This window comes from Zea mays, chromosome 8, assembly GCF_902167145.1.
Source record: "Zea mays cultivar B73 chromosome 8, Zm-B73-REFERENCE-NAM-5.0, whole genome shotgun sequence".
Lineage (NCBI taxonomy): Eukaryota > Viridiplantae > Streptophyta > Magnoliopsida > Poales > Poaceae > Zea > Zea mays.
This window is the reverse complement of record NC_050103.1, coordinates 68625165-68652929: the sequence shown is the minus strand read 5'-3', so window position 1 is coordinate 68652929 and position 27765 is coordinate 68625165. Positions and strand designations below refer to the sequence as shown.

Here is a 27765-nt window from a genome sequence, read left to right as displayed (position 1 = left end):
CATCTAGCACTAATGTGAAGGCCATTTTTTTTGAGGTAATAGAACCTAATTTGTGTTGTCATTTTTTTGTGCATGGCTTTATGGAGGTATCGACTCAATGTTGAGCAGCTAGAGTAGATCATATATGTGATAGATTGAAAGTGCATTCATCCCTTTTGTGAGTTTTGGTGATTTGTATAACAACACATTTAAAGGTCTAACAAGTTTGCTAAGTGTTGAACAGGAAATTCAGTATGATGAACATACTTGAATAGTGTATAATGATCAGTGAACAAGGTTCAACACAAGGTCAAATAACCAATGAGACAATGCAAATGGATATAATATGGTCTCTATATTGGTTTGAATATATGGACAAGTCCTGAGAAATCACTATGCATAAATATGATCATAATAGAGGTTGAAGTGATTAAGAGGATTGATCAAGCCAAAGTGAATAAGTAATGAGGAATCGTGAATTGGCTTGACCATATTACTATTAGTCCATATATGAATATATGAGAATCAAACTAGAGCTTGATTGATCTTAGCAGTTATATCTAGATGACATTCAAGCAAGGTTCACAATATTGAAGAAATGATTCTCTCAATGGATGCTCAATAGGATGTGACTCAAGAATGTCTTGATAGGGTGAAGATAGCAAGGAAAGGGATTCGAGGAACTAAGCGAAGGTGAAGGCCAAGCGACGGCTTGTAGACCGAGGTACCATGGCTAAGGTGAAGAAGAGAGTACTTACACTAAGTCGATGAACTAATCAGCTATGAAGTGTTACAACATGTTGATGCATCAGTAAGGTGACTTGAAGCCATGATTTGAACTCATATATGGTGAAATGGCACAAGTCACAGGCTCGATTTGTGTTTGCTTCAAAAGGTGAGACAAAGATGTTTGTGATCCTTATGAAGCAATGCCATGGAGAAATCACACATGAGACACCAATGACTCAAGGAGTTTACTTAATTAATTTTATTTAACTTGAGTATAGGAATCGTCGTACTATAAAGGGGGATCCAAAAAGAAGGTTGGTGTTTGCCAAAGCTCAAACCTCTATATTCAAAAGCTATTTTTGAAAAGCAAAAATCCCCTTAACATTCTATGGTTGACCATGGTTAGGTTTGAGAAACCTAGAGTGTTCTTGTTGAAAAGCAGCTGAGCTTCTTCAGCTGCAGCTGAGCTGAACTTCAGCTGTGTTGAGCTTTCTCAACTCCAGCTGAACTTCAACTTCAACTGGGGTCCAGGCAGGTTCAACCGGGGTCCAGGGCAAGTTCAACCGGGGTCCAGAGAGGTTCAACCGGTGTCCAGGGAAAGTTCAGCCGGTGATTTTTTTCCCGGACCTCGCTGGTCAAAACCGGTTGAACCGGTCCTAGGGGAGGTTCAACCGGAGTCAGGGTCAACTGACCGGTCTGACCTCCTGACTGGCAGACTGACTGGCAGTCTGACCCCCAGGCGGTTGAACCGGTCCTAGGGGCGGTTCAACCGGTGTCAGGACCTGTTTTTGCAGTCTGACCTGCAGTCTTCCAGTCTGACTGGCAGACTGACTGTCAGCCTGCCCCAGGCGGTTGAACCGGTCCTAGGGGCGGTTCAACCGGTCCTCCACAGCCAAAATAAGTCCAACGGCTAGTTTTGAAGCCCCACCTATATATACTCACTCCTACCTCTCTCCCCACATAAGAGCACGACCCAAACTCCATTTCTAACTTGAAGAACACCGCCCACTCTCTCCCACACATCTCTTGCCTCTCCCATTTCAAATCTTTGGAGAGAAATCTTTGAGTGAGTTTGAGAGCTGCGGTTTTTGTGCTTCATCTCCAAATCTCTCTTGCTCTTCTTCATTTGAGCTTTGGTACTACATCGAGTTCTTTGTGGATTCATTACTCTTGGAGCTTCTAGCTCCTAGACGACTAGGTGTCTCTTGTGAGTCTCCAAATCTTGTGGAAGACCACAAGAAAGTTTGTATTACCCGCTCGTTTGAGCAAAGATTAGTGTGTGGGCTTGACCTTTGTGGTCGGCAAAGGGAGGATTAGGGTTGAAAGAGACCCGGCTCTTTGTGGGCGCCTCAACGAGGAAGTAGGGCACCTTGGTGGTGTGACCGAACCTCGGGATAAATCTTGTGTCTCTTGTGTTCTTGTTCATTGTGCTTATTCGTGTTCTTCGTTCTCTCACCATTCCGTGAAAGATTTGTTTATATCTTTTTAGTGTGTGGATTTTGAGAAGTGCCCTTCTCAGATCGACTACTTTGAACCCTGTGGATCATTTAGAACATCTCATTTCCAAAGTTAACCGGGTGAATTTCGAGATCAATTCAGTTTTACCCAGTTTGCTTCTAGTTTTTGTTGAAAAAGTTTTAACTTGCCTATTCACCCCCCTCTAGGCAACTTTCAATTGGTATCAAAGCCTAATCCTCGTTCTAACGCTTAACCGCGTGAGGAAAAGATCATGTCGGGGGGACTAAGAAACGAAAGTGCTTCTAAGCTTGAAAAAGTTGAGGTTGCCTCGACTTCATCTTTTGTTGCAGATGTTGATCCTAGGGCAATAGATCTTGCCATGAGACTCGCCGAAAGGATGTTCCTCAAAATGAAGGAAGATGAGGCGAAGAACAAAATTGAAGAAGAAAATGATCGATGGAGACCAAACGACGAATCCACCTCTTCACAAGGTTCGTCTTTCAAATCTACTTCTCATATGTGCTTTATTGCTAATGGGAGTGACAGTGAAAGTGAAAGTGAGGATGAGGAGGAGCAAGAAAGTGATAGTGAAGATGAGGATGATCTTCAACAATTCTTCGCTCAGCTAAGCAAGAAACATCGGATGAGCTTGCTTAAACTCATGAAAAGAGCGGAAGAACAAAAAGAAATGCTTCATAAGCAAGAAGACTTCCTCATCAGAAAAATTGAAGACTTAGAGAAGTTGACCAAAGAGCATGAGAAGCTAAAGTGCTCTCATGATGATTTGGTCCAAAGGTATGAAGACATTTCAATTGAGCAAATTAAAGCTGTTAATCATTCATCATATATTGCTCAATTAGAAAATAAAAATGCTATGTTTAAGAACACGATAGAAAGGCTAAATATTGAAAATCTAACTTTGCAAGAAAAACATGATATGCTTGTGTGCTCTCATAATAAATTTATGGATTCACATATCATGTTAGAAATGGCTCATGAGGTTGTGTTAACTAATTTGAAATCATACCAACCTCACATATGCACATGTACTCAAGTAGAAACTATATTATCATGTGCTAACAAATGTTGCTCTCAAGAAAGCCAATCTTCCATTGAGCTAGAAATTTTAGGAATTAGTGATATTTCTATCACACAAGAAAATAAAGAGCTCAAGGAAGAAGTTGGAAGGCTAAGAAGGAGCTTAACTATTTTGAAGGGAAAGTGTCATGCTCAACCTTCTCAAGATAACCGTGATAATATGGTGAAAAAGCTTGAGAAGGGGACAACCGTAGCATGCACAAAACCCCTTCAAAAGAATACCAAGCTTTCCAAGAAGGGCATGAGCAAAATCCATGGTGAGAAAATTAATGCTCATATGATTTGCTCTAACAATGTACCTATGTGCTTCAACAAAGAAAGATCAAAGAGAAGCGATAGGAGATGCTATGGATGCAAGGAGAAGGGCCATGAAATTGATTCATGCCCCCACATGAAGAATCAAGACCTTGCACGATCAAGAAAGATGACCATCAAAAAAGATGAAAGCAAAAGGCAAATGCATTGCAAGGACAAGCATCGCATTTGCTACAATTGCCGTGAAAAAGGTCATCTATTCAAGGTTTGTCCAAAGGGTAAAACTCCTAAGCCTAACTTGTCAATACATTCAAATATGCTTAGGAGACCCAAATTTGACTCTTGTGCTAGAAAGGTGATGAGTTCACCACATTCTAGGACCAAGGCTATTTGGGTGCCTAAGTCCTTATTGGCTAACCTTGATGGACCTATCACGAGATGGGTACCAAAATGTACTTAATAAGTTTTGCAGGTACCCAGAGATGATATGAAGCTTTGGGGTGCTTGAGCGGTTTAACTCAATTCTTATCTCAAGCTATCAATCTTACATTGTCTATCATTTAAGATTGACCCAAAGATGAATTGAGTTGTTATATCACTAACTTCATATTCTTCTCTAGCAAGAACTTGTGTTGTAGGGAATAAGGATTAACCTTTGTAGGAATCAAGCAAAAGGCCTACAACCAAGTGATATCCAAAGGATGGTAACAATTAACTCTTAAGTGCACATTGCTTTTAATTGGTATATTCCTTTGTGTCTTTTGTAGCCACATAGGAAAAATGAAGCACTTGAGAATGAACTTAAAAGATTTTACCTTGCTTTGGAAAGGATCTAATTATATGGTAGATTGCAACTTCATATTTTTATATTGTGACAATCTACATGCTCTAAATTGATTGTATGTATCTTGTGGCATATTTCAAGTTATTCATCATATTATTGCCATAACCTAGACATAAAGAGTATTATCCCATGTTCTTAAATGAATAGAGTGCTAAGTAAGAAATTCAAATTCTTAAAGCACTTACCAAAAGGGAAATTCTCTATATGACTAGAGTTGTGAGACTAATGTTTTTATCCAAGTGATTTATGTAGTTTCACAACATGAGAATGTGTTTCTCAAATGGAGTGTGCCATTCAATCTATGCGTACATTTTAAAATTTGAAATGAGGTTTATTGTGAAAAAAATTATTTTAAAATTCATTCCAAGCTCAACTGGTTTGACCAGCTGAACTTTCTAGTTCAGCTGGGGAGACCAGCTGAACTTCTGAGTTGAACTTCAGCTCGGCTGGTATTCACCAGGAAACCCCCTGGCTGAAACCGGTTGAACCGGTGTCCAGGACCGGTTGAACCGGTCTGGTGCAGTCTGAGCCGCTGGCGCCCGTCAGTCTGACCGTTTGACTGACCGCGTCAGCCCCCTTTTTCAGACGCCTTTTCAGACTGCGCCAGTACCTTTTTCAGGCGTCAGGTCACCTTTTGCAGCACTTTTTCAGTCATTTTTTTGTCGCGTCAGGTCACCTTTTCAGAAACCTGTGCAGTACCTTTTCAGCTTTATTTTTGCAGACTTTTACTGTTTCATTTGGTATGTGACCAATAATTGTTCCTTTCAAGTGGCATTCTTTCAATTGGTAATAATCTATTTTATGAAAAAAAAATGTCAATATGAAAGTTAAATTCTTTTTTGGCTTAAATTTGTAAATTGGTGCATAATATTAATTCACTCATCCATGTGCATTAATTTAAAAGGAATTTAATTTATGCCTTTATGTCTCATAAATGATGGTTTGTTTGCCATTCATATATATATATATATATATATCATCATTCATTAAATACTTCCTTGGACTACTAATACCTCTTTTCAAAGTGTTTTATCAACTAGTTTTAAAAGGAAAAGGAGATAACAAAAAAGGAAGTCTCCACAAATGATGAAAAGAAGAATACTAAGGTGACACCACCACAGATAGTAAGATCTGTCAAATTGGTATAACAAATGGTACGTTCTATATGGTGGTAAGTATTCTTAGGCATAAGTTAATTCATTGCAAATTTATCATGCCTTGAACAATATATGTAATGTACTCCTCATGAGACTCTTAACTGAATTGAAAGTGCATTTGGCAAGTCATTCAAATACTTCATGCACATATCTGGGGGAGCACATTATATAACTTGTGCCATAGAGAATAAGTTTCCCTTGAGTAAGCTATACTAAGACAATCCAAAATGGTAAATTTGTATCTCATTCATATGGATTGTAATCTTTGTTTTCTAAATAGCTACTCTTGATGCAGTTTAAAATTCTCTTATCGTTAAATCTAAATGTGCATAAGAATATTTTTGTTGATATTCATGACATACATATGCACTAACATGGATATGATTTTTAAATTGTAAAAGGTACAATTAGTGATCCATACTCTCTAAATTTTGGAAACCTACAAATTGATATCTTAGGAATCTACTTCAATCGGTATCCATATGCTTCACTAGGATTGGATCACTATGTTGTAAATTCCATGCATAACTTGTCTTTATGATATGAATGCTTGTGCGACTAACCTTGATAAGCTAGGTGCACCCAAAGTCAAGGTAGGTTCATCATCAAGAAGGCAACACAACGATGTATTAATAAAAAGAGAAAAGGCTCCTATTCTTAACTCTAGTTTTTATCTATGTGATTAAATATTGACTTGAAACCATGTAAGATGGTTGTCAAGTATATGTGGGTGCCTACACAAAAAGAAAGGCCACAATAAGGATTGTGTGGGTACTCAAGGCTCTTCCTACTAATCTCAAAGGACCCAATTCAAATTGGGTACCAAGATATGAAGCTTAAACTTGTTTTGCAGGATCACTCCTTCAATGGATCAAGTTGGGTGCTCGATAATGAATGTATAGATCATATTTGGAGATAGTAGCAAGGGTAGTAACAACTGAATCTCATGTGCATATTATTTTCAAATCTTATCTCTTTTGTGACTTGTGTAGCCACTAAGGAAAAAGAAGTACTTGACGACATACATCAGTTGTTGATTATGAAATAAAGGTCTAATTGGAAGATGAATGAATATTATCATATGGTCAACAATCCAAAATTATGTGACGTATTTTCTATCTAGTTAATTTGGATTTTATTATTCCATATTAGACACTCACCATAATATGGATAAAGTCAACCCTTTAGACTTCATTGAACAACCATGCATATTATTCATGTCATTCAAAATATATTGTGCATGAGGGCTCAAGAGAAATTTAGTCCATATTATGAGGTTTCTCTATTTTAGCAACTCGCTTGCCTTCCACATATAAAGGGTTGCTAAATAAGAAACTAGTGCTTGTGCTACTAATGTCATCTCTTGTGTTGAGTTTATCCATATAAAATCTATGTTAAGAGATGTGCTTGTTTTAAATTGGATAAATCACAAGCTTAAAGGATACTATTCAACTAAAGTAAGAAGAAGTTGATAAGAGGCCAAGGTATGAAAACTTCCTCTCCTTCAGTTGTTTTAGTATTCTATCCTTAGTGGGATGTACCATAGTATAGGTTAAATTCCTCGCAATATAAAATGTTCAATAGTGCATATAACTTTGACATCAACTATATGTGTGCACTTATTTAAAGGAATTTAGTCTATCCTTTTGGGTTTCAATAATGATGATTCATTTGCCATCCGTATATAAGGATCATCATTTGTGAAACCCTCCCTTGTGTTTCTAATGCTCTCTTTTCTAAGTGTCTCAATAAGGTCCTTCCAAGTGCTTTCAAGATGGATTCAAAATCTACAGATATAAGAGTCTTGGTTGTTTCAATCATTGAGTTTCAATGGGTCTCATATCAAGTATGATTGATCTAAGCCAAGATGAATGAAGTTCAAGATCGCCTGGTTGGATGAAATCATAAAGAGAAAAGAAATCACAGTGATTCAAGAAGGGAGTTACACTTTTTGTCAACCTAATAATGAAGATGTAGTGACATATTTATATGATATCCTTCATTATGAGGTTTGAGGTTCATATTAGCATGCTTTACCCTTCAGGATTTCAATTGATGTACTTTCAGTTCTTAAACTTTCAATTGGTTTAATTTTCATCATCTATGTAAAGCATGTTATGTTAAACCAAGATATAATGCAAACATCTCTTTTAACATCATATTGTTAATGTGCATAAGTGTACTTTGTGTACTCTTGCATGCACAAATTGAGGAAGAGTTTAGCCTATATCTTGTGAGGCTAATGATTTCTTCAAGTTCATGTTTTGTAGTCTCACACCTTGGAGAACATCAAATGAGGATGAGTGGTTCCAAGGAAATGATCAAATATTTACCACATGTCACCCCATGGATTAGTTCTATTGGGGAACGATATGTGTTCTCTAGCATAAATTCAATTGTTTCAAATATATTATGCCTTGACCAAGATATATGATGAACTCCTCTAAGAATCTTAATTGAATCAAGTGCATGTTACAAGTAATTCGAGTACTTGATGCATACATTTAGGGGAGCTCATTCTATATCTTGTGTCCTTAAAGACTAACATTTTCTTTTAGTGAATTTGTGTAGTTCTTTGAAGAGAATGAGTTTCTCTTGATCGTTTAAAGAGGATAAGTTTCTCTTTGAAATGTTAAGCCTATCAAAAGCTAAGATAGAAATTCATGATTATAATGAAGACCATATGGCATGGAACAAAGGTGTGTCACTCCATGAACTATTGTATTACATTTGTGTATCTAGGCTCTTACAAGTTAGTGTATGCATGTATATGCAATATCTTAAGTCACATCATAAGGTTGCACTTGAATCTTGGCTTAAAATATTGCATATCATGTCTATTAGTATACCGTTTGATTATGAGTAATTCCTTAAATTGGTGCAATTTCATATTTTCATACTTTATTTGTACCAAGGTTCAAATTGTAGAACTTAATCCCCTGGCCTCACAAGTCCAAGTGCATAAGCTAAACAAGTATTCATCACTTGTATGCACACATTTAGGGGGAGAATGATCTATAATTTGAATCTTTGAGACTAACTTCATTTTCAAGTCTATTATGTGTGTAGTCTCAAATTAGAAAGGAATCTTTAAGCAAAGACAATCGCTTCCACTGCAAATTTTGATGGGTATCAAAGATTCTTTGCTCCAATAAATGTATCTTCTATACATTTCATAAGAGAATGAGTTTCTCTTGTATATGCTACTCCAACGTCATCTAAAATTGGTAAATATGTATCACATCTTTTTGGATTACAAATATCTGAAGTAGCATATAGCTTATAGATTCTCCTGTCTAGAACTTAATTGATTAAATAGTGCACATGTTTCTTATGTTGCATGATTATGTTCAATTGATACTCCTTTTATGCCAATAGTACTTTAAGTTGCAAATAAGTACTCTCAACAGGTATCAATTGAATTCATATATATGTGTGCACTAAAACTTGAGGAGAACTTAGTGTAATATGCAATTAGTGATCTGATTATCTATCAAATTGTATCAATTGGTGGTTTTCAATTGATATTTTTCGTACATGATCACTAGTTGTATAATTCATACTTGTGCAATTTTCATGCTGCCTCTTGTTATGATAAGAAAATGCTAGGTGATATCTAGAATCCAGGTATCAAGATTTATCTTTCAATTAGTATGACAATATTCATTTGATATCTTGGACCTATGTCACAATTATGCCAACAAGAGATTGCAAAATGAACTCTAAATACAACACAAGTGTGGAACACCCCTTTGAAAAGGTAAAATGCAAAGGTACATCACTTATGACACTTCTCCATTACCTTTGTGCCATATAAGGACCCTTTTCATGATAGTGTGTTCAAATCTTGATTAATCATAATTTCTACCCTTTATATTCTTTATATCTTTTTTTGGAGATTTATGACAAAGGGGGAGAAATTGTGCATTAAAGCTTACCTTTAGTCTTATGTAACTAAGTGTAAGAAGACTTTTGAAAAGGGGGAGAAATAATTGACAAAAGGGGGTTGAATCATAAGTAAAACATAAGATGAAGGAAATTGATGAGTGCATAATATGTCATGAGCATCACGTTTATTTATGACACAAAGCACCCTATGAATAGTATGATATAAGTTGTCTTCACTCTTTGACCCAAATATGTGGTTTTGGCATTTGAGTACAAAATTGGTATTTTCTGAAATGCACATATTTAGGGGGAGGAAACTATATCATAGGATTCAAAATCTTATTTATCAAATCTTATGTAAGCTTTAAATGTGTTGTCATCAATCACCAAAAAGGGGGAGATTGAAAGTGCATTCATCCCTTTTGTGAGTTTTGGTGATTTGTATAACAACACATTTAAAGGTCTAACAAGTTTGCTAAGTGTTGAACAGGAAATTCAGTATGATGAACATACTTGAATAGTGTATAATGATCAGTGAACAAGGTTCAACACAAGGTCAAATAACCAATGAGACAATGCAAATGGATATAATATGGTCTCTATATTGGTTTGAATATATGGACAAGTCCTGAGAAATCACTATGCATAAATATGATCATAATAGAGGTTGAAGTGATTAAGAGGATTGATCAAGCCAAAGTGAATAAGTAATGAGGAATCGTGAATTGGCTTGACCATATTACTATTAGTCCATATATGAATATATGAGAATCAAACTAGAGCTTGATTGATCTTAGCAGTTATATCTAGATGACATTCAAGCAAAGTTCACAATATTGAAGAAATGATTCTCTCAATGGATGCTCAATAGGATGTGACTCAAGAATGTCTTGATAGGGTGAAGATAGCAAGGAAAGGGATTCGAGGAACTAAGCGAAGGTGAAGGCCAAACGATGGCTTGTAGACCGAGGTACCATGGCTAAGGTGAAGAAGAGAGTACTTGCACTAAGTCGATGAACTAATCAGCTATGAAGTGTTACAACATGTTGATGCATCAGTAAGGTGACTTGAAGCCATGATTTGAACTCATATATGGTGAAATGGCACAAGTCACAGGCTCGATTTGTGTTTGCTTCAAAAGGTGAGACAAAGATGTTTGTGATCCTTATGAAGCAATGCCATGGAGAAATCACACATGAGACACCAATGACTCAAGGAGTTTACTTAATTAATTTTATTTAACTTGAGTATAGGAATCGTCGTACTATAAAGGGGGATCCAAAAAGAAGGTTGGTGTTTGCCAAAGCTCAAACCTCTATATTCAAAAGCTATTTTTGAAAAGCAAAAATCCCCTTAACATTCTATGGTTGACCATGGTTAGGTTTGAGAAACCTAGAGTGTTCTTGTTGAAAAGCAGCTGAGCTTCTTCAGCTGCAGCTGAGCTGAACTTCAGCTGTGTTGAGCTTTCTCAACTCCAGCTGAACTTCAACTTCAACTGGGGTCCAGGCAGGTTCAACCGGGGTCCAGGGCAAGTTCAACCGGGGTCCAAAGAGGTTCAACCGGTGTCCAGGGAAAGTTCAGCCGGGGATTTTTTCCCGGACCTCGCTGGTCAAAACCGGTTGAACCGGTCCTAGGGGAGGTTCAACCGGTGTCAGGGTCAACTGACCGGTCTGACCTCCTGACTGGCAGACTGACTGCCAGTCTGACCCCCAGGCGGTTGAACCGGTCCTAGGGGCGGTTCAACCGGTGTCAGGACCTGTTTTTGCAGTTTGACCTGCAGTCTTCCAGTCTGACTGGCAGACTGACTGTCAGCCTGCCCCAGGCGGTTGAACCGGTCCTAGGGGCGGTTCAACCGGTCCTCCACAGCCAAAATGAGTCCAACGGCTAGTTTTGAAGCCCCACCTATATATACTCACTCCTACCTTTCTCCCAACATAAGAGCACGACCCAAACTCCATTTCTAACTTGAAGAACACCGCCCACTCTCTCCCACACATCTCTTGCCTCTCCCATTTCAAATCTTTGGAGAGAAATCTTTGAGTGAGTTTGAGAGCTGCGGTTTTTGTGCTTCATCTCCAAATCTCTCTTGCTCTTCTTCATTTGAGCTTTGGTACTACATCGAGTTCTTTGTGGATTCATTACTCTTGGAGCTTCTAGCTCCTAGACGACTAGGTGTCTCTTGTGAGTCTCCAAATCTTGTGGAAGACCACAAGAAAGTTTGTATTACTCGCTCGTTTGAGCAAAGATTAGTGTGTGGGCTTGACCTTTGTGGTCGGCAAAGGGGGGATTAGGGTTGAAAGAGACCCGGCTCTTTTTGGGCGCCTCAACGAGGAAGTAGGGCACCTTGGTGGTGTGACCGAACCTCGGGATAAATCTTGTGTCTCTTGTGTTCTTGTTCATTGTGCTTATTCGTGTTCTTCGTTCTCTCACCATTCCGTGAAAGATTTGTTTATATCTTTTTAGTGTGTGGATTTTGAGAAGTGCCCTTCTCAGATCTACTACTTTGAACCCTGTGGATCATTTAGAACATCTCATTTCCAAAGTTAACCGGGTGAATTTCGAGATCAATTCAGTTTTACCCAGTTTGCTTCTAGTTTTTGTTGAAAAAGTTTTAACTTGCCTATTCACCCCCCTCTAGGCAACTTTCATAGATGTTGGTCAGCAGCATCACTTTGACATGTTTTCAATGTAAGCATGGAGTGGCACCAAGGTGTTTTCCATTTAGTATGGTTCAGATCGCAAGCGGTTCCAAACCCGTAGTACCGAGGTTGTTCGATTGGTAGAGCTACCTGATGAGGCTAAATCTCGAAGCAAATCAGAACTACAACGACTCACAGAAACTGAAAAACTGGATTATTTTGGAACCTTATTGTTAATCTTCAGGTAAATATGATCACATTATTTTGTTCAGGCAAAATTGTTGTTGACTGGACGGATGAGGAATTAGAGCATACTTCAGAGGCAGTTGGATATGGTGTTGTGAAGTATCTTGAAAGCTCTGTAAGTTAATATCTGATATGGAAACATGGTTGAGTTGTGTGTTATTTTATCTTACTTTTGGTTATCTGAAAGTTTATGTAAAGGACAACCATCTCATTTATCAGGCTAAATATATTGTAGTTCAGTTGTACCAAAAATTCTTGAACACTAACCTGACTTAAGTGTGTTGTACTTCTGTAGAGAAAATCCAGTGCAGGCAAGATTTTAGGCTGAATTCTCCCACTGGTGAGGAACTTGAGATTCCTGGCAAGCTCTGAGTTATTTTCTTCTCAACTTGTAGACCAACTGGATTATTTTGGAACCTTATTATTAATCTTCAGGTAAATATGATCACATTATTTTGTTCAGGCAAAATTATTGTTGACTGGACGGATGAGGAATTAGAGCATACTTCAGAGGCAGTTGGATATGGTGTTGTGAAGTATCTTCTGGAATGCCTTATTTTAGAAAGCTCTGTACGTGCTCATCTATTGGTGACTTGAATATAACAATGAATCGCAATAACTTTGTGTTTATATTTGTGAAGGTCCATGTTAATATCTGATATGGAAACATGGTTGAGTTGTGTGTTATTTTATCTTACTTTTGGTTATCTGAAAGTTTATGTAAAGGACAACCATCTCATTTATCAGGCTAAATATATTGTAGTTCAGTGGTATCAATAATTCTTGAACACTAACCTGACTTAAGTGTGTTGTACTTCTGTAGAGAAAATCCAGTGCAGGCAAGATTTTAGGCTGAATTCTCCCACTGGTGAGGAACTTGATATTCTTGGCAAGCTCTGATTTATTTTCTTCTCAACTTGTAGACCAACCTGGTGTAGCTCCACTTTCAAGATATTGTGATCCAAAATAAAAACACTTGATTTTTTTAATTTTGATTTGACGTGCACTATTGTTGATTCATCTGCGAGTTGCATCAAGTTTTGTTTTCTTGTAACAAACCTATTTGGTGGACTTACATGTGTCAGTTGCAATGCATGATATCTTGTATTATAACTTTCTACTTGTTATTTTTCTATCTTAGCCAAGCTGGTTGCTGATCATTGCCAAGGAGATTACTTAGTGGCCGATAAGCATTGCATTTTACTACACGTAATGGATTTGTTTGATGTGAAATGCTTTTAATGTATGTAAAAATTCTTAACTTTTAAAAAGATACTAACAAACATAAAATAACAATTATTTTTAAAATTTTAGTGTATCTTATCATAATATATTCACTCCGTAGCAACGCACGGACGTTCACCTAGTTTAAATAATAAGAGGATTACTCCCTAGTTACATGATCATCAAATCAGCTAACGCAAAAAGCTAAGGGAGGCCGCCCACAGCCCACTGCGCACTGGGCCTTAAAATAAATCGCAAAATCCGTACCGCTTTTCTGGCGTTACTCCTCCGGGTCGGTCCTTCCTCGTCGAAAATTACATTTTTCTGTATAAGAAGAAATCTCCTCTGCTCAGTTTCCACCGCCGCACTCCTCCACCCAGACCCTCCTCCCTCACGGCCCCACCCACCTCGCGTCCTCGCCGGAACCCTAACGGTGACCGCCTGCCGTGCCCATCGGCGGCGATCGCGTTGCTGCGCCCCCGATGTGAGTCACTCCCACCGCCGATATATATGGCCTCTCATCTTATTTGGCTCCTCATCTCGTCCCGTCTCGCTCCCTTCCTTCAGTTCTGACGCGGATTTATTTGTCTGCCGATCTGGTACCCGTCCCAGGAGTTACCTCTGCGCGGGCAGTTCGTCGTTCGATGACCCCGACGTGGTTGAGGTGTCTTCGGCCACCGCCGCGGCTGCGGGGTGGGCCTCCGGCCACCACAAGAGGAAGCGGAGCCAGGTGATGTCAATATCGCATCCTTTGTTCACTGCGCGTAAGTTTTGGATACCTTGAAATTGGTAGTGAATTCTGATATGGCCTGATGGTTATATAATGGCAGGTTGCAGTTGATAAGTTAATTCATGTGTCATATATTTGAATCAAGTGTGATGTGTTGTGAAGTGTTGATTTGGCAGTCCATCTTATCGGTGTAATAGTCAACCATGGAAGTATGAACTAGTGAAATTAAAAGAATTCTAGTTTGTTCTCTAGAAAAAAAAACACCGACTCCCTGAATGAATTTGTGTGAATCAGAACTCTTAGCTTCTTCTAGGCGTATAGCAAAAGCTATGAATCTTGAAAAGCCAGAATGTCTTGTAATTTGGAACGGAAGGAGTAGAAAGATTGTCAGAAAAAGGAAATTATTTGGAGGTCTACCTTTAAACTCTGCATTTAGTAGCCCTCCAAAATCCAATTGACCACATAGGGGGTTATGCAGAGCTCTCCTTTGTATTTCTTCCATTTTGTGCCTTTTCGTTTTATCTACCAAGTGTTGACTAATAGACGCATTTCTGCCATAGTCAGAAACATAGGCATGGACGCATGGTGCGATTGACACAATAACCAATTGACAATGGCATTGGCTGATTGGCATGTGTCAAGTGCATATATGAGGTCAAAAGTTCATAGCTGCTGGATTGTTCCCTTTTATGATCTCATATCCCTTTTAAAACTGTCATAAATGTCTTCATGAATCATTACATGTGGCATAATTTTTGTTCTTTAGGTAAATTATGACAAACAAATGCTCTTCTTTTATTATGGAAAATCAATAGCTTCTGAGCATGTTTCATGTTACAATTATACTGTATCGAAAGAGTGTTGCTTGCAGAACTGAATTGCAGTTCTATAAACTACTAATTGATGCATTTTCTTCTGAAATTTGTGCTTGCTTGAACAATAGGTTGTCCCTCAAGAAGTAATTGAAATTGATGATGATGATCCTGATGGAGTCATAATTATTGGTGATAAAGCACCATTGGACAAGAATAAGCAAACTGTTGTATGCCCTATGGATTGGCCAAAGCATGCCAAGGTAAATTCCCTCGTATCTTTTTCTTTCTCATATTATTTGCTTTTATACCGTGCAAGCTCAGAGAGATTCTTTTCTGTGTGTATATAAATTCAGAGTGGTTGGGTTCAGGACATCGCTGGCCCAAGCACATATGCTTCAAAATATATCGATTCCTGTGTTGACCTGAAAGTGTTTCAAGATGAGGCAGTTTACAACTATTCTGATGACTGTCCCTATGCGGGATTTGAAGACTATATGTATGATGAAGATGAGTTTGAGGTTGATGGTTATGATGCTCTGCTTATTGAAAGTGAGTTTAAATTTGGTTTGTCTGCCAAGTTTGATAACCTCCATGCTCCACCTGTTCTGGAGGTTTCTTTACCATGGATGCAGAAGACTGCTATTGATATTGCAAATAAGACCAAACCCACTAAGGTTGTAGATGATAAAATCGAAGAAAAATACAAGGCCTTCAAACGATTTGATACTGTTGATGATCATAGTGATCATTATTATTCAAAGCCAACGTCGAGAAAGGTTCAGGTGGTAAAAAAGGTATCATTTTTTTTGCTCTGCCCTTACTATCATTTATTGTCTTAGTTCAGTTCAGTTCTCAAAAAGTTATTTTCACAGCCATCAAAAGACTGGGTGAAACGTATACAGCATGAGTGGAAAGTCCTAGAGAGAGATTTGCCAGGTAGGGATCTGTTGCTTACTATACCGTGATTTTATGATTGTCCGCATTACTGAATAGTAACACACTTGGTGCAACCTTGCCTTTGTCATTTGAAATGCTTCTTTTGTATTGAGAACATCTTCTTGCCGTTTTTAGAACTTAGAAGGTTCTATTCATAATGGCCAAGAAAATGATTATAATTTCACTTGTCTGCTTTCAAGAGAACATTCTAATTTGTACTTCTCACCGAATTGAATAGATACTATATTTGTGAGGGCATATGAGGATAGAATGGACCTGCTTAGAGGTGTCATTATGGGACCGGCTGGGACTCCTTACCATGACGGGCTCTTCTTCTTTGACATATACTTTCCTCCTCGGTATCCAAATGTCCCACCGGTAATATTTTCTTGACTTCAGCACTTGTGTATCAACTAATCATTTCCCTTGTTCCTTCAGTTTGCTTCAAGGATCATGGGATGACCGTTCGGTTCTATGCAGATGGTGAATTACCGTGCTGGTGGTTTGCGGCTTAATCCAAACCTGTATGATTGCGGGAAGGTGTGCCTTAGCCTCCTCAACACCTGGGACGGCAGCGGATGTGAGAAGTGGAATCCGGCCAATTCAACTATGCTGCAGGTCCTGGTCTCTATCCAGGCTTTGGTTTTGAACGCAAAGCCCTTTTTCAACGAGCCTGGCTACGCTATGCATGCTAACACGGCTCACGGGGAGAAGAAATCGCTGGCATATAACGAGGACACGTTCCTGCTATCCTGCAGGACGATGTTGTATTCTCTTCGAAATCCACCAAAGGTATATGCCCATGTTATTGTTCTAGTTATGGGGGAAATACTACTTGCTTTTCGAAGCCCAATATAACAATGGCAAACTGGGGGCAGCTGCTTGCTTAACATGGGGCTATAGTTATACTGCTGGAACCAGTGGCGGAGCTATATAAAATTAACGTCCCGGGCCACTCCATAAAATTTGAAGGTTACTTCAAACAGCCCATAATATATTATGCGGCTAAATATACCGCTAAAACAAAATATACCACAAACATAGACTAAGATAGTATTTACTTCAATTCAGCATCTAAAAGTACAATAAACTTGATAAAAAATTTAAAAGTACCTAATTAGAGATGATTTGGTCCTTCCCCGCCTCTAATAACTTCATCAACATTAGCACGTGAATTTGAACCTACACATTGCAAATTAAATATTTGTATAAAATGAGAGATACAACATGACAATATAACTAATGAATGCAAAAATGTCTAAGTGAGCACAAAAATATACCACTTGAACTTTGCGGAGGTAGCTTTTTCATACGACTCTTCAATTCTTGAAAATGATATAAAATATCATCACTTTGAATTCTTGCAAAGATATCTCTTTCTATATAGCATACCATTCTATGATTTAACCAATCATTTCCCATCTTATTTCTCAATTCTGTCTTGATGATTTTCATAGCTGAGAAGGCTCTTTCAACCGTGGCAGTTGCAACAGGCAAAATTAAGGCTAATTCAATGAGACGATAAACCAATGCAAAAACTAGGTGTCTCTCGGTTTGCACCACCTTAATAGCCAGATTACCAAGGTCTTCACAATTTGCAAAATCAGAATTACCCCTCACATCAACAATAAATATATCGAGTTGGTCTCTAAGGATCAAGATGTCATATTGAGTGAAGTCTGCAGAATAAATCTTAGCCAATTCTATCAGCTGAGCTTTATCATAGCTGGCAAATGAATTTCTTGGATCTAGACACGAAATGCATCTCAATAATTGAGTAGATCTTTCAGTGAAACGATTGTTTAATTCCACAATAACTTGATCATACACAACAATAAATATCTCATTTTTGAAATGATGATAGTAAGTCACTAATTGACCTCCACGCCCCCTTGAGCGACCTCGGACAGTAATTGTATCATCCATCTTTGGTAAAATAATGTTGTGTTGGTTACAAAAGGTCTTTACCTCCTCAAACAATTCTTCCCATCCACTATCACGTACTTCACTAATATTCCGCAATGTGGCTCCAATCAATCCAACAGCAAGGACAATATTCTGATCTTTTCTTTGCAAACATTGTGACAAATCATTAGTCTTGCCTAATAACCTCATCATGAGATGCAGAATAAGCACAAATTCAAAGCTCTCCATTTGTTTCAACAAACCAGAAGCCATATATTTCTTATCCCCATTAGAGCCATCATCAGCCACAATCTCTAGTACCTCTAGAATAGCATCCCACATGAGAACAATACGACATAAAGTTTTATGATGTGAACCCCATCGAGTATCCCCAGGTCGTGCTAGGTTGGTTTCTTGATTTTTCCCTCTACCTGAAAAAATTTCCCCCCTTTCCAACATGTTCACAAGTTTGGCATGGTGTTGTTGAGCCAATTGATCCCTTCTCTTACAAGAAGCATTAACACTATTCACAATCAAGTTGCACGTTTGGAAGAAATCAAATACAGAAGCGCAACACTTAGCAACTGAAACAACCACTAATTGCAATTGGTGTGCAAAGCAATGTATGTAAAAAGCATATGGACTCTCATCTAATATTCTTCTTTGCAACCCATGAAATTCACCTCTCATGTTTGATGCCCCATCATAACCTTGTCCTCGTAATCTATCCATTGACAATCCATAGAAAGAAAACATACCATCCAAAGCAACTTTTAGAGCGGATGATGTAGTGTCGGGTACCTCTTGTAACCCAATAAATCTCTCAATCACTTCACCTCGTTCGTTGACATACCTAAAGAAAAGAATAGATGCATGGTTAAAAATTTGGCATTGACAAAAAAATAGCAACCATTCAATTATATACTAACCTCAAAACAACCGCCATTTGCTCCTTGATAGAAGCATCTCGAGCCTCATCAACAAGAATGGAAAAGTTTCTATTCCCAATATCCGAAATAATAGCTTTGGTGGTTTGCTCTGCACAAGCTCTACAAATGTCTTTTTGGATATCAGGTGAAGTCATCTGATTAGTACGAAGCAAATTTGCTACATTTTTATCCTTGTCTTTGTACCACTGTAGCAACTCTAAAAAGTTTCCCTTATTGCTTGAGGTAGAAGATTCATCATGTCCACGAAAAGCAAGTGCTTGCAATAAAAGGTATCTTACAACTCCCAATATGACAAGCAAACGGCCTTTATATTCCTCCTCCATCTTTTTACCCCCTCGATTCATCACATGAGACACACTTTGCCTCTGATTTTTGTAGTCCTCATAGGACCTTCTAGACTTATTGTGATCTATGCCATTACCATGAGCTCCAATGGTTTCACGTCCATCTTTCCATCGACGAAACCCAACAACCGTGAAGGCATCAACACCATAATTTTCAGCTCTTGGTTGTTTAAAAAGGTAGCAATAAAAACAAAAGGCCGCATCCTTAGCAATGCTATACTCCAACCATGGATTATTTACATACCATTCATCATGAAAAGACCTATTGCGATTGCCTATCATTCTTTTAGGATACTTATGACCTTTTGGTTGGCATGGACCCTTCGCAATATATGCTCTTCTGACAGCATCCCTAATGTTTGCATCAATTTGCTCAATTGGCATGCGAAGACCAGGATCGGCTATAACTTGATCGACATTATTGATATTGCTATCTCTTAAACCCACCGATTCATTTGCATTGCTACCTTCTGTCTCTAATGATGCTTGTCCCTCCTCAACACCTAATGTTTCTGATTCTATAACAGGTTCTTGGGAAGGTTGGTTTGGTGTTGATGAATCAGTTCGTATCAAAGGTGTAGGAGCCGGACAATAAAACGATCTCAATGTTTTTGTCCTCTTCATTCTTTGATTTTGGATTTTAATTTCAATCTACTATCTGTCACAGAAACATTTAAGTATTTAACAATCTAGTATTTAGCTGGCTGTTTAATTATTAAAAAATCTGAGAAGATGAGACGCACGACGCACCTGGGAGGATGGGACCTGGCAAGCTAGCCGCTGGCGCGCAGTACCGCCCTGGCGTCCTATGCCCTGCGCCTGCAGGCCTGCAGCTGCACTGCTGCAGTGCTGTCTAGTGGCCGCTGGGCATGGGCAGCTCCCTGGCTGGCCGGCGTGCTTGCTGGTTGCTGCAGTTGCAGACTTGCAGTCGCACAGAGCTCACGTGCCGACGTGCGGTGCGGCGTGCTACTGATGCTCTACGCGGCTACTGCTCTCGCGGGTCGCGGCGCGTGACGGCTGGGCACACACGGATGAACTGTTAGGGTTTTTTTTCCCCAAAATCTCTACTATATATATTAAAAAAAATTGGGCTACGACCCGGGCCACGGCCCAGGTGGCCCAGGCCCAATATCCGCCCCTGGCTGGAACATGGCCGGCTTAATTTGTAGTATAGTACCTGTTGTGATAAAACTACCGTTCTGTTTGTAGCTGTCTATGCTTTCATATACAGCCTCGGCACATGCAGGTCTAACGTGGATGTAACTGCCTGCAGAACTTCGAGGATTTCGTTGCTGGCCATTTCCGCCAGCATGGGCGCAACATCCTTGTCGCTTGCAGAGCCTACCTGGACGGTGCCCAGGTTGGATGCCTATCGGGCGATGGAGTGCAGGACGTTGATGAAGGCGACACGAGCTGCTCGGTGAGGTTCAAGCAGTCACTGAAGAAACTCGTTGAGGAGCTGTTGACGGAGTTCACTGTGAAGGGCGCGGACTGCGGCAAGTTCCTCACCGAGGAGAAGGCAAAGAGGTCGTCTGGAGCTTGCTCCACATGGACAGCGGACACCACATTGAGGCTGTAAGGCGGAGTCGGCTTGCTTTAAGAGTTTGAAGTTATACAGTAGAAACTTACTATTCAGGCTACGGCTCCATTCCGGCCCTCAGTCGATTGTGGGGTGCCACATCGCCATATAGCATCTAACTGCTTTGTGTAGGTAGTCTATTTTGGTGTTTGAATGCACTAGAGCCTAGTTAGCTGCTAAAATTAGCTGAAGACAACCAAACATTATATCTGTTCAGCTATTAGCTAATTTTAGCAATTTAGCTAACAATTAGCTAGTTATTTGTTAGTTAGCTAATTTTAGTAGCATTTTTTAGCCAACAAACTATTGGTTCTAGTGCATTCAAACACCCCCTATCTCTAGCTCTTCTGGTAAAAACATATTTGGCGCTCAGGGACAACATTCTACCGTAGCATGTATAAAATTCGTCTTGGTCAGGTGTATCGTATGTATCTCTACAACTATTAAGAACCAAATGTAGACTGCTCCCGCCTCTACGCCCGCCCGCCCGCAATCCCACGAACCGCCCTCCCGCCCGCAATCCCGCTGCGGCCGCCCGCAACCCCGCCGCGACCAATCCCACCCGCACGCCGCCCGCACCTCAAGCACCACGAATCCCGCGTCTTCCCCGCCGCGGAACCCGCCTCCACCCGCACCCCGCCTGCGGAGCCGCTCCCCACCTCCGCCCGTCCGCCCGTCCGACCTCCGGAAACCCCGCCGCGCTTCCAACCGCCTCCTCAAACCACGCCGCACACAGCTTCGCCTCCACCGCACACAATATGCGCGCTCCTTCCCCGATCTCTTCTCGTCCCCGCATCGCTCAGATCTACTCTGGCTCCTCGCCACGCGCACCCTAGCCCCGAACCCTCCAGCCGGCGACCCCGCGCGTCCAGGCACGCGACATCCTATCGGGAGGCGAGGGGGATTCGATGACCACCGGTGCCAACCTGATCGCTCCCCGTTGTGATGCTCTCTGCGATCCGACCTAGGCCGACGCCGAGGACCCTTCTCGCCGTCGGCGACCATGGCGTACGGCAACCGCGTCACCACCTTCGAGGACTCCGAGAAGGAGAGCGAGTACGACTATGTCCGCAAGGTCCGCGCCTCCCCCTTCCTCTCCCGTCCGCATCGCTTGCGCCTAGATCCCGCTGCTCGGTTTCACGCGGTCTATAGTGGGCGTGGGCTGCACGCCTGCACGGCACCGTGTATGGGTCGTCGGCTTCTGGCGTGCTCGGATCGAGCTAAATTGCTGTCAGATTTGGTTACCTGCGGGTTCTAGGCATGGGATTTGGGTGATGTTGGCGGTTACTGTCGTGGATCTCTTAAGATCTAGCCAGCATTGGTGATCAGGTGGGGGTGGCTTGGTGCAGTGGTTTTGGAGATTTGCGGGGTGGTGTTTTGATTGCAATGTTGTGATTTGACTACCTCGATTCTCGAGAGTTATTGGGGTCTTTGGTTCACGCTGCCATGTAATTAGTTGAATTAGTGAAAGATGTGCATAAGTTTACCATTTTGTAGAAGCTAGATTCATTTTTTGAGCTTGGTATTGATCGATCATGGCCATTTTCAGGTGAGTTTTACTACACTAATAATGTGTGTGATTTAGGTGGGGCAAGTGCGTGGACCTGCAGAGTGCTTTGTGTTGCATTTTGTTTGTAGAAGTATTAACATTGTTTTTCTTTGCATAATCAAAGAGAATGAAGTCCCATAGTGCACATACAACGCCAGAGGTTGGCAGTGGTTGCAACGCCGAAAGCAGAAGTTGTTGGCTAACTGGCCATTGAATACTTTGTAGTACAACCATTGATCAACCTGTTAGTAGAGCCTTGGCTTACCAAGTTCATGTGTTGTGATCCTCTTTTCCTTAGTTTCAATATAATGCAGACATGCTGGTTAGATTTGTTCTGCTACTGTCACCCACATCTTGTTTGCACCATTTGCATCCGTCCAGTGATCCCTATGCTGTTCGTGTATCTTGTGTAGGACATGAAGCATTGGCCCCTCATAGCTCCCCTGCCGTCCTACGGGAGAGGAAGGGACGAGCCTGGCGCAAGGTACAACAATTTCATTGGAGGATCCAATCTCACTGACGTCATCATCACAGGTACAGTACGTGCGCCTGCCTTCGAGTAGCGTATCCAAGGTCAGGTGGTAGCTGCAGAAGACTGATGAGCTGCACAAATTTCAGGCAAAAATGGAACGATCAACGGGAAGGGGAAGGTCTGGTGGGACAAGTTCCACGCCAAGGAGCTCAAGTTCATCCGCGGCCACCTCCTCGAGCTCCTCTACTCTGAGAACATCATCATCTCCAATGTCACCTTCGTCAACGCGCCGTACTGGAACCTCCACCTAAATGATTAGGGTAACGATTAGGACGCCTAATCGGTCCTGGTAAGTGTGAACTATGCAATCTACATACAACCTGTGAAGTGTGAACTATAGGATTCCAGTGGACAGTGGTAATTGGTAAGATATAGGAAAGGTAGAGAAGGAGGGGAGCAGGTGCTAAGGGAGTGGTAACTGCACATAATCGTTGTGGCAAGGTTTTTGAAGCGAGTAGATGAGCCTCGGCAGTCAGTAATTTCTGTTGTTGCTTCGCAACCCTCAGCACGCGATGAAGTTGTTGTTCTGAACATACAGCTCGTCCAGAGTAACTAAAAAGCCTATACCAGAAAATATGCCCCCACTAAATGCATTATCAGCAACATCACTGATTTGAACAGTAATATTTCAATACTATTATTTCAATACTATGTTCGTGGCACTTGCGAACTCTCATTTCTTGCAAGCACTATTTTTTGTGAAATGCTTATTGATTTGAAGGTGCTTTCAGATCATGTTTCCTTCAACACTGCCTTGGGAAACATTAAGGATGCGGGTTCCATCAGGTGACTTCACATCAAGATCGATTCCAATTTTACTGGTATTACTTGATTTGTTTACTGTGATGTTAGCTGCTTCTGCTGTGCTGTTTTCAATGTTTAAAATGCATTCATTTCTGTATTTTGACACTGCATTTTGTGCTATTAATTAATGCCATTCTGATCTGACCTCAAGTTCTAGGAGCAGCTAAGTGAAATAATAATGTTTCTAAATGTATCTTCTCTTTTGTGCTTGTGTTTTGCTTGGTATTGCTTCCCTGCTATAATCCTAGCTATGTAAGCTTGATGTCTGATGATTCTGTTTTCTCCCGCTCATCTCATTTTGTCATATGAACCAAATCTGTACCTTATGAATACTTCAGCAAAGGTGAGGTTTCTATTGTCTCAAGGATGGTAACTGCACTTGTCAAACATAAAAGCTTGTCCTATCCTACGCTGACTTCTACCAGGTTACCTGCCTATTGCAACTTCGATTACCCATCCTTTCGTATGATTAGATAGACTAACACGAATTTATTTACGGTTGCGGTGTTGCAGCTTGCTGGAGTCGTGGCAGTCGAGGTAACTGGCGGACCTGATGTCCCCTTCCACCCCGGGAGGCAGGTGAGGCTGGTCTCTTTTCTAATAAACCTTTTTAGTTTTATATTAGATATAAGAAGATGCAGTGCTTGTCGGAGGCTCATAAGTGTGGTTTGGAGAATTGATAACCTGTTCTTCGACAAATACAGATTGCTTCGAACCTGTGGCCTCTCAGTGAGACACACATCCTTGGTCTTATGTTGGATATGTAAAACTAATCATCAAGCCCTAGACTAATCCAACCCAAACCCAAGATTTTGGTAGGGTTTATTTAAGCAAAACTAACCCTATTGTCATCAGCTTGTCTACCATTGTACCTGGGATTCTGGGAAAGTGGTCTTGATGCTGACACATGTTTCCACTGTTTGATGGCCAGCTTATGGTTAAATAGAGGATAACCTTGTATAATTAGTAACTAGCAGCATACCTGTTAGGGGGCACTTGCCTTCTGGAAAGATAATGTCGCAAGCTATCTCCACTATCTTATACTGCATAGGTACTAGGATATTTGACATTTGCAGAAACGAGTTTTTTTTTCTAGAGTAGTCTTCTAGCTGCAGAGGAGTATGCTGACATTGTGCTAACTTAGGCTTATATTTGCTTGCATTGTTCTGTCCATACTGCCTTAATATTGTATATTATGGCTTCATAATGGTATTTTCGGATTGACTCATTGATGCATAATGGTATTATCGTAAATCATACTGCCTTAATATAGAGGATTGGCATAATGATATTTGCTTGTGGGATATGCTTGTAGCCATTCCGTTCTGATGATTCCAATAGGATCTTTCTTAGGGTTGGATCTCCTCATGGTTTTATTTTAATTAAATAAGTCTGTGGTGCAGACACTAATTTATATGAATATAACCTATCCATCATTACTTCACTTCAAGTCTGGCACTGCCATGTCTCTGTATGCTTGATAGTCTGTCTAAACCTTGGAGTAGCAGATTGCCATGGGTTGTTGTATCGATGATGCTTAAGTATGGGTAAGCTAAATAGGGATGCAAGTAGCAGATTATGCTAGATTCTTGCACAGGGAAACTTATGTAGTATTGGGGGGTAACAAGTAGGTTCCTTTTTAAAGGTACACGTGAGCATGCCTATACTATGCCAGATGCTTGATTAGTTCAAAAACATTTGTGTGGGGGAGCTGTTTTATTCTTGTTTATTTATCAGTTCAAACAGATTGTCATGAACATGCTTGATTGCCTTCGTTTGACAGAGAAACCTATAGTATATAAAATCATGGGCAGAGGTCCCCAAACCATGGTGTACTATAGTGGGCCTTTGTACTTTGTATCTAATCATCTAACCTTAGATGCAGGCATTAGTTTATGTGTTGATACCGTCATACGCCGTTGTTTCATAACAACGCCCATCAGACAGATAGAGAGTGACGACGACACTAGCTCACATATGAAGTGCTAAGGTTTCTTCCTTCTTGCGTGTTGGTGTAAAGAGCAGGTAAACCTGCTTGCGCGATGGTACAAACAGCAGCAAGAAAGGTATAGGGAAATTTATGCGTTCGTGTACTTTCTGTTAATGGAATTCTTTTCGATATACCATGTTATTTTTGTTGTAAATAATCAATTGACCATTTTTCATACAACTGCTAAATGAAATAGTTTTTGCCATAGCTTTTTTTAAAATTCTTCGAAGAGGCCGCCACTAAATGGCTCCATGAATAAATGGGTGTGAAAAGTCTTGGATGCTTGGTTTGCTCACAGGGATTGTATTCTCCTACTAGCCACATGATCAGGTGTTTTTCTGTAATGCTCCTCTTTATCTTCTGTAATTTATTATTTATTCCATGTGGACGGTAGTTTCATCCTCTTTTTTCACATGGATAACTTTCCTGGCAGGAAAGTCCCTCTGTTTTTAGATCCCCCAATGGTTCTCTTTGATTGCTAATCAATTGTCTGCCATTTGTAGGCTATGGAGTACGGAGTTCACAAAATCTAGGAGATGAACAACCTCGGGGTAACCCTCTCACTGTCTCATGCCAGCAGCCGCACCCACGTCCTGTTCTGTCTCGCACGCTCTCGCCAACTTGTGGTTGTCCATCCGCCGCCAAGCACCCGGCCCCAGCAGTCACACTGTCAGTGTTTTTCTTTTACAGCAAGCTTCTGTTCTGAAATTATATTGTCTATGATTTGTAACTTGCTTGGTGGTATCAACAAGCTTTTGTCTGGTCCTTGATCGGGTAGGCGGTCATGTTGTGCATGGCGGACTTGAGACAATTGATGGTTTGTCCGAAGCATTGGAAATCTGAGAGTGAGCTCTGTTGCATGATTGCTTTGGCTAATTTGGTTTTGATATGCCCGCGACTGTAGGTGTTGTTATGCTCTTGTTTATTTATTGTGTTTTCTGTTATAGTTATAGAGTTTGATACTAGATCATTTAGTTCAGTGTATTCCCTGATGAGCTAAGGGCGCCTTCCTTCCATATTTACTTCATATTTCAACCAAACCAAGATGTTAGGTTTTAGGCCCAGAACCATGCATATGACTGATTGTAAGCTGTAGGCACAGATGCCAATGTGTTTTTTTTCTGTTTTCAACTTTTAATGACTATATCTCTGCTGAGGGTGGCCGGTGATGAGCACCATGTCTCTTTATTTATAACAAACTCATACCAAGAATGACAGGTGCTTTTGCTTCTATATTTGTTGATCTACTATATTTGCTTCTATATTGGGAGTTCAATATAATGATTAAGTAATATAAGTCTCAGGATATATTTTAGTTGATCTACTATATTTGTTGTCTAATTGGAATCCTAATACTTTTGTTAAGTTATTTTTGTTGACCTGATACTTTCAAGTAACTGCAGATTGCTTCTGTGAAAATTATACGGAACAAGCAGACTGGGCACTCAGAAGGCTATGGTTTTATTGAGTTTTCCTCTCGAGGTGCTGCAGAACATACTCTGATGAACTTCAATGGGCAGATGATGTCGAATGTTGAGATAACTTTTAAGCTGAACTGGGCTTCTGCTAGCATTGGTGATAAGCGTGGAGATAGTGGTTCTGATCACACAATATTTGTTGGTGATTTGGCTCATGGTGTTACTGACTCCATGTTGGAAGATGTGTTCAGAGCTAAGTACCCTTCAGTTAGAGGAGCTAATGTTGTTGTTGATAGGATGACTGGATGGCCCAAAGGATATGGTTTCGTGCGTTTTGGAGATCTGAATAATGCATTGTGAAGATGTACATTTGTGCTTGTTTGATCTGAAAAGGGGACAACTTTTAGATATAGCATAATAGGATATGAAGATGAAAGATCTGTACTTAGGAATTTGTTCATGAATGCTTTGTTTGACATTTCACTTCGTATGTTGGCACCTCAGTGTATTAAGTGTTAATGTTACAGTTATTCTTGGATCAACATCATTCGAGTATTTGACTATTGTTTGTCACGTGCACCTGTTATTCTTGCATCACTATTTTGAACCAATTTTTAAGCTACCGTAGCAACGCACGGGCACGCACCTAGTATTCGTATATAAACGATGCTTCGGTTTCTTGCCATGAGCTCGCGC

General features: G+C 40.3%; 1 protein-coding gene, 1 long non-coding RNA gene and 1 other non-coding gene across 8 annotated transcripts; 2 read left to right on the top strand and 1 right to left on the bottom strand.

The window, feature by feature from the left end:
• Window positions 1-13793: 13793 nt before the first annotated feature.
• LOC100384586 (uncharacterized) lies at window positions 13794-21202 on the top strand. Of its 6 annotated transcripts, none has more exons than XR_004851809.1 (11): window positions 13826-14001; window positions 14130-14247; window positions 15191-15322; window positions 15416-15856; window positions 15935-15998; window positions 16237-16376; window positions 16479-16790; window positions 18864-18977; window positions 19083-19122; window positions 19725-19772; window positions 20471-21198. XR_004851809.1 is itself a non-coding variant. In NM_001362414.1 (9 exons), coding segments are annotated over exons 1-9 (1563 nt in total). In that variant the 5' UTR covers window positions 13897-13999; the 3' UTR covers window positions 20777-21202. The 6 variants fall into 6 exon arrangements, 3 of the variants coding, with proteins under 3 accessions (XP_008655330.1, XP_008655331.1, NP_001349343.1); XR_556813.4 differs by having other exon boundaries at window positions 19080-19122; XR_002263946.3 differs by having other exon boundaries at window positions 18864-19122.
• LOC103635314 (uncharacterized) lies at window positions 16790-20464 on the bottom strand. The gene is made up of 4 exons (XR_004851959.1): window positions 19948-20464; window positions 18833-19855; window positions 17279-18756; window positions 16790-17180 (listed from the first exon to the last, which is right to left on the bottom strand). It is a non-coding gene; the product is annotated as an uncharacterized lncRNA (long non-coding RNA).
• Window positions 21203-21694: 492 nt separating the features above from the next.
• LOC103635313 (uncharacterized) lies at window positions 21695-27536 on the top strand. The gene is made up of 6 exons (XR_002264126.3): window positions 21695-22859; window positions 22944-24086; window positions 24175-25727; window positions 25860-25981; window positions 26155-26320; window positions 27055-27536. It is a non-coding gene; the product is annotated as an uncharacterized protein (transcript).
• Window positions 27537-27765: the final 229 nt, after the last annotated feature.